At 37.7% G+C, this 19,247-nt stretch overlaps 1 protein-coding gene across 4 annotated transcripts in view; it reads right to left on the bottom strand.

Annotated features, from left to right (window-relative positions):
• The window catches only part of gria1b (glutamate receptor, ionotropic, AMPA 1b), a 90,618-nt gene that overhangs the window by 3,773 nt on the left and 67,598 nt on the right, over positions 1–19,247 (bottom strand). The window contains exons 12-16 of one of the 4 annotated variants that reach the window (XR_008637722.2): positions 8,853–9,051; positions 8,415–8,662; positions 6,125–6,239; positions 5,548–5,662; positions 894–1,028 (exon numbers count right to left, since the gene is read on the bottom strand). Coding sequence is in view for 2 of the 4 variants with exons in the window: in XM_055179686.2 (XP_055035661.1) it covers positions 894–1,028; positions 5,548–5,662; positions 8,415–8,662; positions 8,853–9,051 (697 nt within the window). In the remaining 2 variants the exon portion in view is untranslated. Of the gene's footprint in view, positions 1–893; positions 1,029–5,547; positions 5,663–6,124; positions 6,240–8,414; positions 8,663–8,852; positions 9,052–19,247 lie in introns of those variants that run through there. The other 3 variants (XM_055179686.2, XM_055179685.2, XR_008637723.2) reach the window with 3 other exon arrangements.

The raw sequence follows: 19,247 nt of genomic DNA, 5'->3' as shown, positions 1-19,247 counted from the left end.
TGTTTGAACTAGCTCAGACCTCAATTTGGTGCATAAGTCACCAAAACATATTTCGATCGATTTGAAGTTTTGCTCCACTCGGTGCTGGCAGTGTCTCATACAAAAAAAGTGAAAAATATCAGCCATCAAGAGCAGCAATAATGAAAAAAGTGGCACAGTAACTGGAATCCCACTCTCTCGTGCTGCAGTTTTACATAATGAAACCCCGTAGGCTTGAAACTGAAGCTAATGATGTGGATGTTGGCTTGTGCATCCTTGACGAATAAATGATTTAAATCCAGCACACTTCAGTGGATTGCCGGGGATTATGTTGCTCGGGCTGATGCAGACTAATTGGCCTGCTGGTAACAACGATTTGTTGCCGTGATACTCTAAATGTTCCTGTTATAAGAGTGTACTGTCTCAAAACTTAAATTAACACCCTAAGAACATTGTGTTACAGATTTTAAGACATGCAATCATGATGATCTATTCAGTTTTAAGAGCGTTGTGTGAAAGCTAAAAAGGAGCACTTTAAACACTTAAAAATTTCTGATTTTCTTTCAACCTAGAATTAAAATTATGATTCACCGCATGGATTTGTAGGTAATTCAATTTCTATAAGTCACTGTATGCTTCTTAATTCGGTAAGCGTTCGAGAGCAATGTGCTTCTGGATTAGAGAAAGGCACAGTGGGCGATATGATGTTTACACCCACCCACCATTACCTCTAAACTGCCAGCACATACCCATGTAATATATCACAGTGGAAGTGGGGTCAGCATAAAATATAACGGAAATTGAAAATAATTGCCACATCCAAATCCTCTAATGAAATGTGGACACATCTAAATGTTCCACTATGCTTCAGGCTGTATTTGTCCATTGCTGGGTGTTGCGTGGTTTTTACACACCTTCATCCTTCGTGACTCAATTCTGGATTTGTAGCAGAACTCAACTAGTGCCACCAACATGGCCAGTCCGAGTCCACCAATCAGAATGTAGAAAACTCCAGCCACATTACTGAGGCTTAATGCACTGGTCTTATCCTGCAGAGCAAAGAAGAGGCTCAAATACTTACACATAAACACACACATACATGCACAAACACAGCACAACATATCTACAGAAAGCTGAAAATTTTCCAATCACAAATATGTTCTAGGACATACAAAATAGGCTTGAATTTAAACAGTATGTTAAACTAGAATCATATAATATTTATTTTGTCACTGTAAACATAAAAGCAATAAAAAGGCATCTGATCAACATTAAAACATGCAAATTCATGCGTGTATTGCAAGCTTGGGATAAATATAAATCTTTCAGTAATATCTCTGTATCAATATCAATATCTATATAAATATCTCCCCCTTTAGCATGTTGCATCTGATATAAAATAAATTTTATAAATTAAACCATGCATGTATAAATCAGATTTTTCTTGTTTATATCGCCTGTCTTTATTAAGGGTGTAATTTTCATCCTAAACTCATGGCAGAGATCTTTCTCACTGTCTCTGGTGGAGGATATCACTACAGGGGTATAGTGGGGGTAGTGACATGCATCTGTCTGGCGACCATATTAAGGTTTCATCCATTGGCATGCACACTGTCTTTGGATGGAGACGAGACAGCACTAAAGGACTCTTAAGGGGGAAAGCAATCCAGTTAGAGGTGGCATTTCATGGCAACGCTTTTCTCTCCAGACTGTCATTTACTCCTGTTAAGATGGATGGATGTCATTAAGCTTTATATCGTATGTTGCTGTTGTTATGGGGTGCGTACAGTGAGGATAAAAAGTTAAGGGACAACGGGGAAATCATTTCAAGCTGCATCTCCAGGTTTTCAGTTTCAATTGTTACCTCTAATCAAAATCAGCAGAACACTCTTAAAAATAAAAAGTGCTTCATGATGCCATAGAAAACATTTCGGTTACCTATAACATCTGAAGAAATACTCAGTTTTACTTTATTATTATTTTACTATTATTCACTTTAATATTAATAAGTGTTAAAAATTCTTTAGACTATGACAAGGTTAGAACAAATGTAGAGTTCAGATTCAAAGACCCCTAAGTGCGCCTGACATATTTTCTGACATTTTTATTAGGTTTTTAATGTTTAGCTTTAGTAATTTCACTTTAATTGGGATGAAAATGTTAATAGACTAATAATTAAAATGTCACTTTAGTCATTTCATTGGTATTTAACAAATTTGAGTCTTTCGCTTCAAAATCCTCGCTTCAACTTCTCCAGTCACTCTTCACTGTCTTAACTCAATAAAGGTAAAAGGCTAAAAAATGTGGTAATATGTTCGGCAAAAAAACGTTTGCACATGCCAGTTATTGAATTCTTCTTCCATGCACTGAAACAATAATGTGGCGTTTAATGGATTCTGGCAACAAAGCGGTATTTCTCAATGGCCTGAGGCTGGGATTAAGTGGATTTGAAACAAATGTGTTTAATGAACATATGAGAGCATTCAGTCAACTATCCCTTTTTTTTAGGAAGTGACGTTAAGCGGCTATTGCATCTGAGCCCCTTAAACGGTTCATTAAAGAACCTTTGACTCAGTGGTTCTTTAAGGGTCACATTACACACAGTGTTTCTGCTTATCTCATGTTAATCTTGAGTACCTATAGAGTAGTATTGCATCCTTCATATCTCCGAAGAGTCGTTAGTTTTATAAAATTTATAAAAGACATATCAGCTGTACTGCTACTTTCCCAGAAAAAAAACGAGCCCATGGGCGGAGTGATTCACGTGCAAGCAACACACACAAAACAATATTCTGCTATCTCTGGACAACTTATGATTCACTACATGTTCATGTCATTTACATTATATGCACTTAAGTGCCAATTGCAAAAAAAACAGACATTGCTTAAACAAGCTTAAATTTCCCTCACAAACTAAAACCCATTTCTCTGGTGACGTAGATTTCGACATTGGTGTCGAAATGCCCATATAAGGACTTAAGCACTATTCGGACGGGATTAGTTTTCCAAACGACGTTTGAGTTTCAACGTGTCCCCCAGGACGTCTGTGATTTTATGTACCGATTCGGACAGGATTAAAATGATGCAGGCTATTCCAGAGATGGGAGTGTCTGTTTCATGCATTTGGGCATTGCAGTAGCACGTGCTCTGGATACGCGTGTTTGTAATGTTAAATATAAATATTTTGCTTTAAATGTAAAATTATGACAGAACATTAATTTATTAATTTAATTTTAACAAATAAAATAAAATATACAAATCCTACTAAAGTAACGTTAGTCTACGTGTTTTATATAACTGTCTGCTTATAAAAAAACAAAAAAATGAAGAAATAATGATTAATAACATTTAATATCTTTATTAATTAACATTACCATTTCGGAGTTGAACAACTTTGAACGGAGTTTCTTATAACGTTAATGATATTACAGTGGCCAGTCTTAACAGTGTTTGATATTCAGCTCGTCTTGATTTAATTATTTTATTTTGCCGAATGCGAAAAAACATTCATATCTGAATGAATGGGACTCAGGAAATACAATATACGCGCATTAGTAAGACCTTACGGCAGATCACGCTGGCCAAAACACGAAATGAACTGCGTTTTCAAAAGATATTGCGGGCAAACACAGACATTTGCATTCAGACGGGATAACATTTCTCAGAGGACCTCTGAGTTCGGCGAAAAGCAGTAGGTAAATTGCTCTGGAATTTTTACGGAGGTCGTCAGAGAAAAACACAGACATGGCCGATTCGGACGGGATTAAAAACACAGAGGACCTCTGAGAAGCACGATTTTCTCAGAGGTCCCCCTGTAAAACTAATCCCGTCTGAATAGGGCTTTACACTGTACTTCCTGCAGTAAAATTGCCCATTAAAGAAATAAAGCAAGATTGTTACATAAAAATCTTTTATTCTTTTGTTCGAAAAACTATCCGAAACTTGTACGAACTCTGGCGAAGTGCTTTCGGCACAGAAATACTCCTACCCAGTCTCACGAGGTTTCGTGATATAGTCACGTAATTTTTTAATTCTTTTTTCGTGATATTACCACGAATTTCCGAATTCCTGTTTTTGTGCGACTACCACGCACCGGTTACTCAACTGCTTTTTCCTTCGGTTTAGGGTTAGATTTGGTGCTTGCATTAGAATGTCACTTTAAATATTGGTTTATACTATTTTTTCTTTTTTTATATGTCGTCTGGCGTTAGGGTTAGAGTTGGGTTTGGATAGGGATGTCATTACATGTAAATCTAACCCTAAACCGAAGTGACAATGGTAAGAAAATAGGACAAAACAGTTGAGTAATCAATACGCCATAATCACACGAAAACAGGAATTTGTTATTAAGGGTGTCACGATTTTGATTTTATATCGAAATCGATCGAAATTAAGTCACAAACTTCAAATTAAAAAATGGGATTGTCGATGCTGCCACGCCCCCCATGTCACGTCCGGTCGGCTTGCCAGGCGGGGGAAAAACCTCTCAGATATTTATATTTTAAACACGAGGGATGTATTGCTACAACTCCTTGAAATGCATATCATAAACAGGATAACTACCTACTGATCTGCGCGAGAGTGAGGCGCCAAGATGGGATAGTTTGCCTCAGCTATCGAGAATTGAATCGAATCGTGACTTTAGAATCGAAAATGTAATCGAATCGATGATTTGGAGAATCGTGACACCCCTATTTGTTATACAATCACAAAAAACGCGGAAATTCGTGATAATATCACGAAAAAAGGATAAAAAAATTATGTGACTATATCACGAAACCTCGCGAGACCGGGCCGAATACTCATATGTCCAACTGCTTTTTTGACACTTTGACTATGTTTAGCTTGAAGTATCCAACTCTTTAGCAGTGTTAATATGTCAGATTGCATGAAATAGATTTAAACCCTCCCTTTAAGGAACCAAAATAGTTATTCTATCTATGGCATCGCTGTGAGGAACCATTTAAGCACCTTTATTTTTAAGAGTGTAGGCTGCTTATGGTATAAGGTAGAAACTTTATTATTATATTTTAATTGATTTGCACAAGTGTCTGTACATAGGATACTCTTCTACAACTGAGACAATTAAGCTTATACATAAAGTTTTGACTTTTTTGTTATATTTCAGTGTATACATTTAAATATACACTACTTATTTGCATGTCCTCACCATGTCTAGCTCCTTTTTCTGTTCATCATCAAATCCCAAATGTTTTATTAGATTCTTTTTTCATTTGATTCTTTGAAATCAAATACAACTGCAGTTATTAAGAACGTAAAAACACTAGCCGCAAGCGAGGAACCAACAGTGAGGCACTACGAGTAAAGAAAAACCTACATTGCCTATGTCTATAAATATATCACAAGCATCACATTCAGTAACGTGGGAAGTAATAGAGGCCAAACAGCAACATGATGACAGTGTGGAGCGTGCGTCTCTGGGAAAATGGCAGATTGGAGACAGAGCGTTGGCTGCGCTGTGTGTTTCAGAGAAAGGAGGACAGGGTCCTCAGTAAAGCGCTAAAGCTGGATCTTTAAGTAAGGGGAAGGACCAATAAGTGAACTGACCTTTCTTGCGGAGTCCTTGCTTCCACATTCCCCCTTATCGTACCACCATTTGTTTTTCAGTTTGTCTAAGACGGCTTGCTCATTGAGTTTCAACACCGCTAGGTTTACTGGGATTCTTCAACCAGGAAAATAACATAAATAACATTACCCATGTTATCTTATGTTATTCAGCATTTAAGCAAACAAACACCTACAGTATACTTATGTTTTGATGTGTTTTATATGTCTACAGATAAATAGGAAGAACAAAACAAAGAACAGCACAGTCACAGAGTTTGAATATAGTGCCAAAAGTGATATGCATTAATACTCCATCTAGCTTTGTGGCCTTTCTCCCTACTGCAAGATGTGTATTACTATATCACTTTGGGTAACCGGCAATAAATGGAAACACTCGGATTTGCATCAATTGATAATGCTTCAATGCATTTAGGTCTTCAATCACATTAAAAAACTTCACGTCTTAGAGAAGAGAGGTGCATAAACTGTCTGCAGCCGAGGTGTTTTTTTAGCAATGTTTGCCGGTTACCCCCCCAGGGTGGTGGTTACCCGCTGGAGAGCTCATTTTGGGTCTGACCTTGGAATCCCCTCCTCCGCTGCCACACTCTCCCTTGTCGTACCACCATTTGTTTTTCAATTTGTCCAAGAGGCCCTGCTCGTTCAGTTTTAACACTGCCAGGTTTACTGGGTTTCTTGAAATGATAAAATAATCCGTGTCAGCATTGGTGATATGATACGGCGAGGCAGAGGCTGTGTCAAATAAAAGTGAGTCTATTAAGTCGTAGATAAACAAAACATAAAACTGATCTGACTGCGTGCCTGGCTATGCTGGACTTGTTGATGTGATATTAGTTGTCTTGTGTTGCACTAAAGTGTGGAAAAAATGCACTGTAAGAAAATTATAAGAGATTTTACAGAGAAAGACCTGGATTGTGGCTGAGGAATAAGGGTGAATTGGGGAGGCTCTGGATGAATGTAAGGATGGCCTTTGACACGAGTAAAATGATTCCTGGATTAAATCAATATTACTCTAAATTAGCTCTCTGGATAATCTTTACAGTTAAACAGTAAATTGCCCAAATCAAAAACCAAAACATGTGCAATTCACCCCATTCTCATCCCTATCGTGGTGTCTTTCTCAGCAAAACCGCTGACTTCTTTCTGCACCCCTTGAGACAAGGGAAGAAAGAGGCCAGTGTGCTTATGGGTGACTAAAACAAAGCCAAACTTTATCCATGAACATGAATCTGAGATCTACAGGGTACACAAGACAACGATGTCAGGACAACACAGTGTCGGATGAGAAATGATTTAGATGGAAAGCTTTAAAGTTCTTATCAGAAACTGCTCGTATTGGCTAGTATAGAAGTATTTTTGTTGTTTGTACTTGCCTTACAAATCAAACATTTATTTAATCACCCCCAAAATATTCTTTGTGCACCTCAGTGTGGTTAAATTATTCCGACATTTGTTTTAGAAACAGGTGCATGTGAAAGATTTCATCTTGGATTTGCATATAATCATGGTCAAGTCCATTTAAATGTAGTACAGTGTGTTCTTAGGCTGTATATGCAGATGTTCAACTTAATAAAGACTTTGCTGTTTTGTTTGGCAAATGTAAATATCAGCATATTCCTGCACTTGTCTTTAAAGTGACCAGAGGGTTTAAATAAGCAATACAATGTTTACGATCAAAATAATTTTTTTAGTTTTAAATAATTGTGAAGCATTACATTAATGTGGTAAGATGGGACATGGTGAAATCATGGTATTCACACATTAAAGGAATTTGTTTAACCAAAACAAACATCCTTGTGTTATTACTTTATTTCTCTTGTGGAACACAAAAGGTGCATTTTCAAAACATTTCTTTTAATTGCTCTCACATATAATGAAAGGAAATGGGCACTGGGTATTATAAAATAAGTTCATATAGCTCCATGTACAAAATTCGCTAGATAGCCTTAATTATTATTCATTAAAAGTCTTACATTAACATAGTAAATAAACTATATTTAGTTATTGTTCTTACACAAAGCTACTGTTATTCTTTAATTTTGGAATATTGCACACAAGTAAAATGGCCTACTTTTATTGCACATGTGTGTTTTTATTTGTTATTTTATAACTTCACAGTGGCAGTCTCAATTCACTTTAATTGAAAAGAGAAGCCAAGATATTCAAGTTAGTTCCCCTATTGTGTTCCAAGCAATAGAAAAGCAATATAACATTCATTTGGATAAACTATCCCTTTAACATTGAGAAACATGTCATGAAGGTTGATGGTACAGAACACACACAGACAAGTGTTCAATCAACACATTAAAAGAGAGATTACAGAGGAGATATTATCTTTACAAAATAAAAAACTTCATACAAAACTATCAAGCAAAGATAAACAACATGAAGTCTAAATATTACTATGTTTGATTAAAAAAAATCACTAAATGATTATTAGATTAAATTTTAATATTCCTCTAAAGCAGGGGGTCTCCAACCTTTTTGTGAGCAAGGGCTACAACAATGGATAAAACTAATCTGGAGGGCTACTGTTTTGATGTAGTCTACTCAAAGCTTGTTGATTTTATTTTAATACTTGTTGATATGTTTTATCATTGTTTAAAATGTTAACATACATAAAATAAGCCAAGCTAATATAAAAAATATATAATAAATAAATATAAAAATGTAGGCTATTAATAGAATATGCTTTGGCGGGCAATTCACAGACGCACCATGTTGGAGACCACTGTTCTAGAGTTTTAAATTCCTCACATATTTCTCCAGTGTAAGCTCTCAGATATTTGTTAATGAGTTATAATCATTATTAAAAATGAACATGTGTTTGTAAGGATCATCTGGTTTACCTCAAGGCGGATCCTTTGGGTGTGGCTACTCCATAGCCCTTAGAGTCCAGATTCCCTCCCACCTTCATTGTGTCACATGGCTTGCGTTGCTCGATGTATTCATTCATAGTGGACTCCAGAAGGTAAGCATACTTCCCTTTGGACTTTCTCACCCGCACGACACCTTCATCTGTTGTCTTCACAAATACAGAAGGCTCTGCTGCCTTCATGTAGGACCACATCTTCTCGAATACTGCAATCTTGGACCTCTGAGGATATAAATGTCCATGAAACAAGTCTTACGGATATAATTACATTATTTAGTGTTAAAAAAAGCTGCTTTTTGAGGTATATATCTTTGACATGCCTCGTTGCTTAATAGCTGTGGTGGGAACTGTTTAAGGATGTCAAATTTCTTGCCATTACTTTCTATGAAATTGTAAAGTACTTTCTTCTTACCCTGAAGAACTCTTTGGTGGATCCTCCATCCAGAGTCCCATAGGCAATCTCTGTTTGTTTCGCCAGATCTTCTGCGCTTTCGATGGGTGACACCATCCTCTCCACTGTAAGAAAGGCAGCGAGGTTGGCTGTGTATGAGGAGATGATAATCAGAGTAAAGAACCACCAGACACCTCCAACTATGCGACCCGAGAGAGATCTGAAAGAAGTATAACAATAAAGCAGGTGGTTAATACCCTGAAAAATTGCAGTCGGACTGATAATAAATTGTCCCATTTTAACTTGATTTCCCCTTGTAGCACTGCTGGAAGTTACATTTATTGCTAATGCGTTTACCCAATTTGACATAAAATTTTAAAATAGTTTGAAATTGGTCTGCTATTTCTAAGTGTTAAGATAACGGTGTGCAGTTTAGAAAATGGATGGATAATAAATAGCGCAATAACATGTCATCCACATCAAAAGTTTTCATTAATGATAAACACATAAATTTAGCCAGGCACAAAAATGGTCCCAAGCTGTCACTGGGCCAGTACCCTTTATAAAGGTCCTAATAGGTACCATTTAGGCACAGATATGTATACATTGGTACTAATATGTATCTCAGAGGTATAAACTTTAGGTACAAAGATGTACTTTTTTAAAGGGCAGGGCACCGCCCCAATGACAGCTATGGACACTGTTGGGGGGTAACGCATTACAAGTAACGTCCATTACGTAATAAGTAACAGGTAAAGTAACGCATTACTTCAGAAATGTACACATTAATATTTGAGTTATTTTTTAAAAAGTAACACAAGTTACTTTTCAGTTTAATTAATTAATTAGATTTTTTTTTAATATATGTACTGAATTAAACTGAACGTTGTCACGTATAATTACGCACTCTATATGTGTGCGCCTGAGAGGGAACAGTTTGAGTCAAAAACAGGCCAGAGCTTAAACTTTTTGTTTCTGAATGCAGGACTTTTGAGTCATAAAAAACACCTGCAAGGCCTGAAAGAGATCAAACCTCAGCCAAGTAAGAAAAAGTAAATTAAAAGTAACGTAATTAGTTACTTTTTTAGGGAGTAACTTAATATTATAATGCATTCATTTTAAAAGTAACTTTCCTCAACACTGGCTAGGGACCATTTTTTGAAGATGAAATTTAAAAAAAAAAATTAACTGGAGCTTTATAAAACTGCTATACAACCATTAAATGTTTTTAGATGATATCTGAGCATTTGACCTTACACTTTATGAACATCTTTATCTATATCTTAGTGTCCTCAAATATTACACACCCTTTGATTCATTCACTGATCCCTTTGCGATAAATTAAAATTCATCTGTGTTTTACTTTCGGATAAATGCTGCACCACAAGCATCCTTCACTTTCAAGGGAAATATATTCTCCTCATATCTTCCAATGATATTATCAGTTATACTAATGGGGCCAATAAACCACTCTGACTTTCAATAGGCAAGCAAAATGTCTTGCGTTAAAGACTGGAAGTTGTTAAGATCTATGCCAGTAAATGTATTTCATATGTACTTATTACCGTACGAAACTAATACTAACAAATCAAAAACAAAAACACTGTAATGTATCTCCGAACCACACCCATGTGACTGTCTGGTTCCTAATAAGTCATAATGAAAGTTTTATGAAATAGTCACAATGATTGACCCATTTCCAAATGCAGAGAGTTATCGGATAAAGAAAGATACTGCCCATTCATCATCCCGAATCGCTCCCCACATACACCCAATATGCAAAAGAAACAATAATAGGGTGGGTGTGATGCAGTACCCAATTTGAAACAATGCTAAATAACACCAGTCAAAAGATTAGCAAAAACAATTAGCTTCTGTGTTTACTAAAGCAGGAAGTTTATTTCAAATCCTGTCTGTTAAAATGGTCTCTCTCCTACTAGTCTCACTTTTCCAGCCCCCCTCTTGTCTATTTCTGACTCAGCTGATAACGGTGAGATATGAAGTTGACATCCAGTCAGTCTGTCAAGCAGGATGCTGCTGTTTTGGGATTCAAGTCCACCTTTATAAACATCAAAGTCAGCACTTCACCACTATTGCAAACAGATTTATCACTACAAAATTATTTGTATCCTAAGTTTGGTGGTGCATAATTTTCAAATGATTTGATGCATATGTTGGAACGAAGTTAAGGCACAATGCATAACAATAATAATACATTAGTACACACATTATTACACACTGACTAATAAGGAAGACATGAAATCATGATAAGGCAATTTGCAACTTCTTGTGAATCATGACAATGAGTAAAATATAACCATTTGAAAAAAGCAGAAAAAAAGAATGACTTTGGACACCAAATGTACCTTCAATTATATAATCACCCATAAGCAAAAATCCTGATGTAAAATAGAGACTGGGGTCAAATATATAGTTTGGTCAACATACAAAAATATTTGACAAAATGTTACCAAAAAATCAGCCATCCAAAAAGAAACAATTTGCAGGCAAATTCATTTGTCATTTATGGTTTCTGGCATTTTAACAAAAGAAAAATGTTATAGCTGGAGGATATTTGCTGCTCTGAATTTGAAAGGTCAAATTAAATCTGAAAATCATTCAGAATGCATAATGTAAACATTTCCTTACACATAACCACATAACTTATGAATGCTCAGCATAAATTAGCAGAATATCGGTCCTATCCTCAATGCAAAAAACTCTCACAATGGTCAAACACATTTAACCTCCATTGACCTCCACTTTTTACGGCGGACTCAACAAATTTAAAAGCTTCCCTGTTATTCTATATTGCAATGCTGCTAAATGTCCATTTCATTAAAGTCATTCCGATGGGAGCTGTTGGGAACGTTGTGACATGCTGAACATCCAATAAACACTACAGAACATTTCTGGACACTGAAGATGGCAGGGTCACCTCTACAGTGGGAAATTCCCGGTCAAGGCAACCCTCGAGGCTTCTTTGCATGCGTATGTATTGTGAAATGACATTGATGTGAGTGTGACCTACATGTGTGACCTAAATGAAACGTGTGTTTGACCCGCTAGTGTCACTGTGTATGGAAGTGTTTGTAAGCGGGTATTTTTATACAAGACAAAAGGAATCAGGTTAAAGCAGAAGTGACAGTTTAAAGCCCAGGGATGGAGGTGGCACCACTGCGACAGGGTTGAACTGTCATGCCACCCTCCTAATGGCACCACCTTAGGGTTACATTCACTCTCTCATACACACAGAGATCCTGAAGCGCTGATTATTAAGCTCTGATTATTCTTCAGCAGGTGTGAACAGACAGATCAGTGGCCTCGAGGCCATTTGAACTCATTATTAAATTCGACTAGCCTTTTCCAATGCCTTTCCTAATCGTCACATCCATGATACTATGATCCACCTCTTATACCATGTGATTCACAATAACAGTTCAGCGGAGGTTATTCAAAGGACATTTTGCTGTTGAAAACACTGACAGCTATCTAGAGTGCCGCAGGAATTACGTATTTTTGTAGGCCAACCCGGAAGTTAGGGGGACACTGGTTCCCTCGCAAAAAGATCATTAATTATTAGCCATAAGCTTTTGAATTATTGGAAAAAATAAGCTCTGTGTTTAACAAACGTTTATGACACTTACACGTTTTGTCCAACAAGTTAATCTTTACAGATTTTATGAACTTTAAAGTGTAAATAAACTTCAGAGTTACACCCCATTTAGACAGCCAACGACAAGCAGTAGCAAAGCGACGCAATCTCATTTATTTCAATGGAAACCTGGTGACCTTCCGGCGACACGAGCGAAAGTGACCGTTGCCGACCGTATGGGCGTGTCCAGCGACGCGAGAAAGTTAAGAAAAGTTTAACTTTTATGCAAATGTCGAGCGACTTTCGGGAGCGACTACCAATGAGAACAAAGTAGTGGAGTTCACGTCATCCTTCTCTCGTCAGTTACTGCCGTGGATGGTACTCATTTGTTTATGACAAGCAGATTTAGAAACGCCTCATTGAAAGAGACAAGTGACACAGCGATAACGTCGCTGGGTGTCTGAACGAGGGGTTAGTCTACAAAAAACGTCATCCCTGCAGCACTTTATTATCCTATATATTATCTTAAAGGGACACTCCACTTTTTTTGAAAATATGCAAATTTTCCACCTCCCTTGGAGTTAAACATTTGATTTTTACCGTTTTGGAATCAGCCAGTTGATCTCCGGGTCTAGCGGTACCACTTTTAGCATTGCTTAGCATAATCCATTGAATCTGATTAGACCATTAGCATTGCGCAAAAAAATAACTAAAGAGTTTTAAAGCAACACTATGTAGTTTCCATGTAAAAATGACTTACAGCTCCCCCATGTGGTTGAAAAGCGCAACAGTGCCTGGTATCGGACACTCTTCTGCAGGCAGAGGGAGGGGCAGGGCTGTGTTTCCTACCCTCCACCGCCACTTTCAGAGTGTGCTTGTAGCAGCTAGGAGGCTGCTCAGGTTGCAGCAACAGTACAATTTGTCCAGTTAAAAGTTGTTCTATCACTGAAATAATTTTAGAGACATTATTTAAAGGTAAAAAAACTACATAGTGTTGCTTTAATATTTTTCCTATTTAAAACTTGACTCTTCTGTAGTTACATTGTGCACCAAGACTGACAGAAAATTAAAAGTTGTGATTTTCTAGGCAGATATGGCTAGGAACTATACTCTAATTCTGGTGTAATAATCGAGGACTTTGCTGCCGTAACATGGTTGCAACAGGCGCAATGATATTATGCAGCACCTGAAAATAGTCTCCTTGGTCACTTTCAATAGCCGGGGACTATTTTCGGTCTGCGTAATATCATTGCGCCTGGAAAATAACATAGACTAAAAAAATATGGACGTAGTGTCCATGACATCACCCATAGGTTTCTGAAGATCGTTTTTGAATCTTAAAGGAGGCGTTGCCTGCCGTCGCCATCTTGGCCGCGCGTCACCACGCATCACTCGTGGATATCCGAAAATAGGTAAAGAGACGGGACATGAGTGAAGCCGAGGTGACTGGTTGCTGTAACCACGCCCGCCTAGCTCGACTATAGTGACGGCAGTGGCTGTTCAACCGTCACTCAATTGGCAACGCCCTTAATTATGCAGAACTTTAAGGCTTAATATAATTTAAACATATGAGTTACAAAAAAAATTCACCCCCTTACAGTTGTCATGAAGGGCAAAATTAGCTATACTGACCAAAAACACTTATTGTACCAGGCTGTAAACATAATATTGGAAATTGACTCCCTTTTGGAGCCTGCCTCTAGCGGTCAGTCGATGAATTGCAGTTTAAATCACTTCCGTATTGGCTTCATCAGAGAGATCGAAAGTTGCCCCTTGGAAAATAAGCATTTTTTTAAAGTGGAGCATCCCTTAAAAGGTGTCACGTCCCATTTCTGCAGCACCAAATGTAAATAACCCCTTTTTTTTAAACACTGTTCCATACTTGTTATCTGTTTTCTACTCATAAACGGGTATACTAACGACATAAATCATGCAAACAATGTTTTAAGAAATAACTCAAACTTCAACAAATGCATGAATGGGTAAATAAAGAATGATTTGACTTATTTACAGAGGATTTCTCTACCATCAGCTGTTTTTAAGGCAGAATCTCAAGTGACTGCTCACATAAATACACACACGCTGTATTTACCAAGCCTCGCTGCTGCAGCACTCCAGTGCTATGAGACGGTGTGATGCTAGTGGACGTGAGAGAGATAGTAAACGATAGAGGTAGTAAACAATGTGCACTTCCCACTCCTGGATGATCATGTAAAACGAGAGCAGCTGTAGATTGATTTATTCATTTATATACTTTATCATCAGAGTCATGTCAGACCGCCATGCTTCAGTAATTCTCTCCTCATGTTTTTTTGCGACCAGCTTGAGGCAAGCTAATGATCTGTGCCATCTCCTCATGACTTCAGATTACTGCAACGCTCAAACGGAGTTAATTGCTTTGATTGCCTGCGCGCTTACAGTAGCTTTTCTATTTAATGTCAGCATTGAGGGACATTAAAAAGGTTTTGTATCTGGCACCTTTATAAGAAATTACGGAAATCCATTACAAGAAACTAATCAAAGAATCTGAATGGCTAACATGGCGCGAGGGTTCTGCATGAAATGCTGGCACAGATGAGTTATGCTGAATATCAATGCGAGCTCTGAGTGGCAGCTCTGACATTTGTCGAGGACAAACAAGTTTCCTGTCAGAGATAAATACTGTAAGCAGCCTGGTGTCATTTCTCTGCCCCACACACTCCTCATTACTAAAGCACTCATGCCAAATAACCTTTTATATAATGGTGGTCTCTTAGAGATGTTTGACAAATAACCTTTCAGCTCTGAAAGGATGGGACACAAGCACTCTTTTGTATAAGAGTGTTAAGTGTTACAAATACAACTTTCCGTCCAAAAACAGTTTACCAACAACACATGAAAAGTCTCATGATGTAAAGAGCAGCACTATTGGTCACCATCATATGTTGTGTTTGATGGTGTCTTCACTTTTACATTTACATTTCAAAGCGACTTACCATGCATTCAAGCTATTCATTCTTTTTTGGTATATGTGCTCAGTAGAATTAAACCTATGACTTTAACACAATGGATTTACACAGCAAATCTTGATGCCCAATTCTAATTTGTTGCCTGTATTAGATTTTTTGAGTTGTTGTCTTTTGCAGCTTCGCATTTTGAAGGGTGCATTACTTGTCTCGACCGGGTGTGCCTCATACATCTTGAAAAGTGAAGCCGCCGGCTCTTTGATCGCCCCCTGGTGGCTGGCTGCAGTACAAGTCATAAACCCGCCCTCTCCATGCAAACAAACTGGACTCGGCTCTAAATAAAAAAATGATTTACATTTCCAATAAAATTTACCGAAAGATGGTTTTGGTCTTTTTCCTCAATCCCCGCCATTGACGAGTTAACTCGTTAATTAAGAAAAAAAGTTTCCCTGCCAATGACAAGTATTTCCGGCTTTCTGCAATATCCTATTATCCACCAGATGGCACTCTTCCGCAACTTATAAAACCTGGAAGTATCACCCTACAGCTCTATGTCCTTTTAAGTTTTGAGGATCGCTCTGAATCGTATCTTTATCAAAAGTCCTTCACAAAAATGGAATTATCTCAATTATCAATGTGTTTTTGAAGAAACCTACCTATAGTTGAGAGGTGATAAAAAGATGAAACAGGGTTTTTTTTGAAAGCACAGGGTCTGTTCTTTCATTTAATATATTGTATGTTTATATATTTTAAGAAGAGCATTTTCTGGAAGGCATTAAACTTTTGTGAAAATCATGAAAAATCCTGATGCTAACTGACAACTTTTTTTTTAAACCGCTGGTGGGGAAAGAGTTAAGGTAGTTGTTTTCCCACTGATATATGTTCAATTGTTCATTTTTGTGATCAGTTTCATTTTAGCTAATAATTTGATGCTATAGAAACTGGACGTGTCATTATGAGCGGCGTGGTTGAATTGGACATGCGAGCGTTTTGGGCGGAAGTTTTATACCGTGGCTCAGCCTCTGGCTCCACGGACGATTCCGTCTGTGCATGCCCTGACTCCAAACTGACGTTTTTACGTAACATGGCAGCGCTCATGGTCGGACATTTTTGGCTTCAATCCAAACGTCGCATCGTCTTTTTTTGTACAGTCTATGGTTTTGACATGGGAACATTTGATCTGCCCCCTTACATTGCAAACACGAATGCATGTATCCGATTCATATCAGATTTATTTCCACATATGTAAATGATTGGAGAATTTGGAATCTATGTGTTTTTTCATGCTTACACGTTCGTGGGTCATATCCTATCTGTACCACATGAGGGAAAAATTGAGTCATTTCAAACATGCAATGTAAATGCGGCCAAAATTCATCAATCAAAGGAGCATCTTATACCTTTGAGGTACTAATGTGCACTGTTTCGTTTTTGGAAGGGTACTGGGTACTGGAGTGTACACAAACCTTTATATATGGTAGAAATATGATATAATGCCTTTATTTGAGGTACATGATTAAAGATAAATTGCTTTGGAACAAAATTTTCTCTCAAGAAAATTGCTGATGAAAGTAATGTAGCAATGTTTTGTTAAGGCCTTATGTCCGCCCAGAACTTCAGCACAGCTTCTTTAGCTCAAAGGAAGATGTGATTAAAGTTTTCCTCAGCTAGAAACGCTTAGAGTGGAGACAATCACATCTGTCATGGAAAGCTCCCTGGCAGCCTAACCTAATTTGAGCATGTTCCCCCGAAGCCAAGGATATACATGTCCAACCAAAATGTCAAACACTTGCTGAGGAGCCAGTACACCCAGAGGCTCAGGTCCTATCTGCACATAATGAGGCCAGAAGACCCTATCAGAGGTGTCAGGGCTGGCCTAACCTGTGCTTACACTTTCCCCATGACTAATGGTAATGAAAAAATTGTGTGAACAAATGTCAGTTCGCTCAAAGAAGCACTAAAGCATCAAATAAGGTGCTTGGAGTAGAAAGGTCAGGGCATGTTGAGCCACAGGACTCTTCCTGCGACGTGATATGGATTTGATCTGCAATTCAAAGACCTTGAGACATTGTTTTTTTTTTTTTTTTTGTCTGCATATGTGTTTATTTAGAGTCTGTTAAAATTGCATTTAATATTTTGGTCCAGGGTTTACTCATGTTTTTGATGTCAACTACAGAGTCTGAGCTGCCAGTGTTTGCCAGCTTCAAAATTCTACAACATTCAATTTTTTTATCATTTTAAAGCCCTCCAAGACCAAAACAAATCAAATTTACTGTATGCATGGCACTTGAACTTCTGCTTATCCTATGCATTTAAAGCAACCCTATGTAGTTTTTTTACCTTTAAATAATGTCTCTAAAATTATTTCAGTGATAGAACAACTTTTAATTGGACAAATTGTACTGTTGCTGCAACCTGAGCAGCCTCCTAGCTGCTACAAGCACACTCAGAAAGTGGCGGTGGAGGGTAGGAAACAGCCCCGCCCCTCCCCCTGCCTGCAGAAGAGTGTCTGATACCAGGCACTATTGTGCTTTCCAACCACATGGGGGAGCTGTAAGTCATTTTTACATGGAAACTACATAGTGTTGCTTTAAGAACCCCCAGTCTTCTAAATACTCCATTACTACCCTACTTACAGCGGGGAAAATACGTATTTGACACATCAGCATTTTTATCAGTAAGGGGATTTCTAAGTGGGCTATTGACACATTATTTCCACCAGATTTAGCCATCAAGCCAAATATTGAACACACACCATGTTTGGAGAAGAAATGGCACTGCCCACCATACCAACAGTTAAGTTTGGGGGTGGAAGCATCATAGTTTGAGGCTGCTTTTCAGCGAGGGGTACTGGCAGACTTCATATTATTAAAGGCAGGGTGAATGAAGAAATGTACCGGGACATTCTGGATAAAAATCTGCTGCCATCTACCAGAAAGCTCAAAATGAAAAGAGGGTGGACAAACACAAGGCCAAGGAAACAATGAAGTGGTTTCAAAGAAAGAAAATCAAATTGCTTGAATGGCCCAGTCAATCACCTGACCAAAATCCCATAGAAAATCTATGGAGAGAACTGAAGATCAAAGTTCATAAAAGAGCCCCAAGGAACCTTCAAGATTGAAAGACCATTTGTGTGGAAGAATGGGCCAAAATCACTCCTGAGCAATGCAGACGACTGGTCTCTCCATACAAGAGGTGTCTAGAAGCTGTAATCACCAACAAAGGCTTTTCTACAAAATTTTAAAGGGACATTCCACTTTTTTTGAAAATATACTCATTTTCCAGCTCCCCTAGAGTTAAACATTTGATTCTTACTGTTTTTAAATCCATTCAGCTGATCTCCTGGTCTGGCGCTAGCACTTTAAGCATAGCCTAGCACAATCCATTGAATCTGATTAGATCATTAGCATCGCGCTAAAAAAATAACCAAAGACTTTCGATATTTTTCCTATTTAAAACTTGACTCTTCTGTGAGTACTACATTGTGTACTAAGACCGACAGAAAATTAAAAGCTGTGATTTTCTAGGCAGATATGGTTAGGACTATACTCTCAAACTGGCGTAATAATCAGTGACATTACTGATGTAACATGGCTGCAGGAGGCAAAGTGATATTATGCACTGCCCCAAAAATAGTCCCCTTGGTTACTTTCAATGGCAGGGGACTATTTTCGGTCAGTGCGTAATATCACTTCGCCGGCTGCATGCATGTTACATCAGCAAAGTCCTTGATTATTATGCCAGAATTATGCTATTTTCAAAAAAAGTGGATAATAAATAATAAAGTGTGTTCAATACTTATTCACTGTGTCATTTAACTTTACTTATTATGACTCAACTTGTATACATAAATGTTCTGTTTGTATGAATTTAAAT

This window comes from Misgurnus anguillicaudatus, chromosome 9, assembly GCF_027580225.2.
Source record: "Misgurnus anguillicaudatus chromosome 9, ASM2758022v2, whole genome shotgun sequence".
Taxonomy (NCBI): Eukaryota; Metazoa; Chordata; class Actinopteri; order Cypriniformes; family Cobitidae; genus Misgurnus; species Misgurnus anguillicaudatus.
Note: the sequence above shows the minus strand (reverse complement) of the source record. Positions and strands in the feature narration are given on the sequence as shown.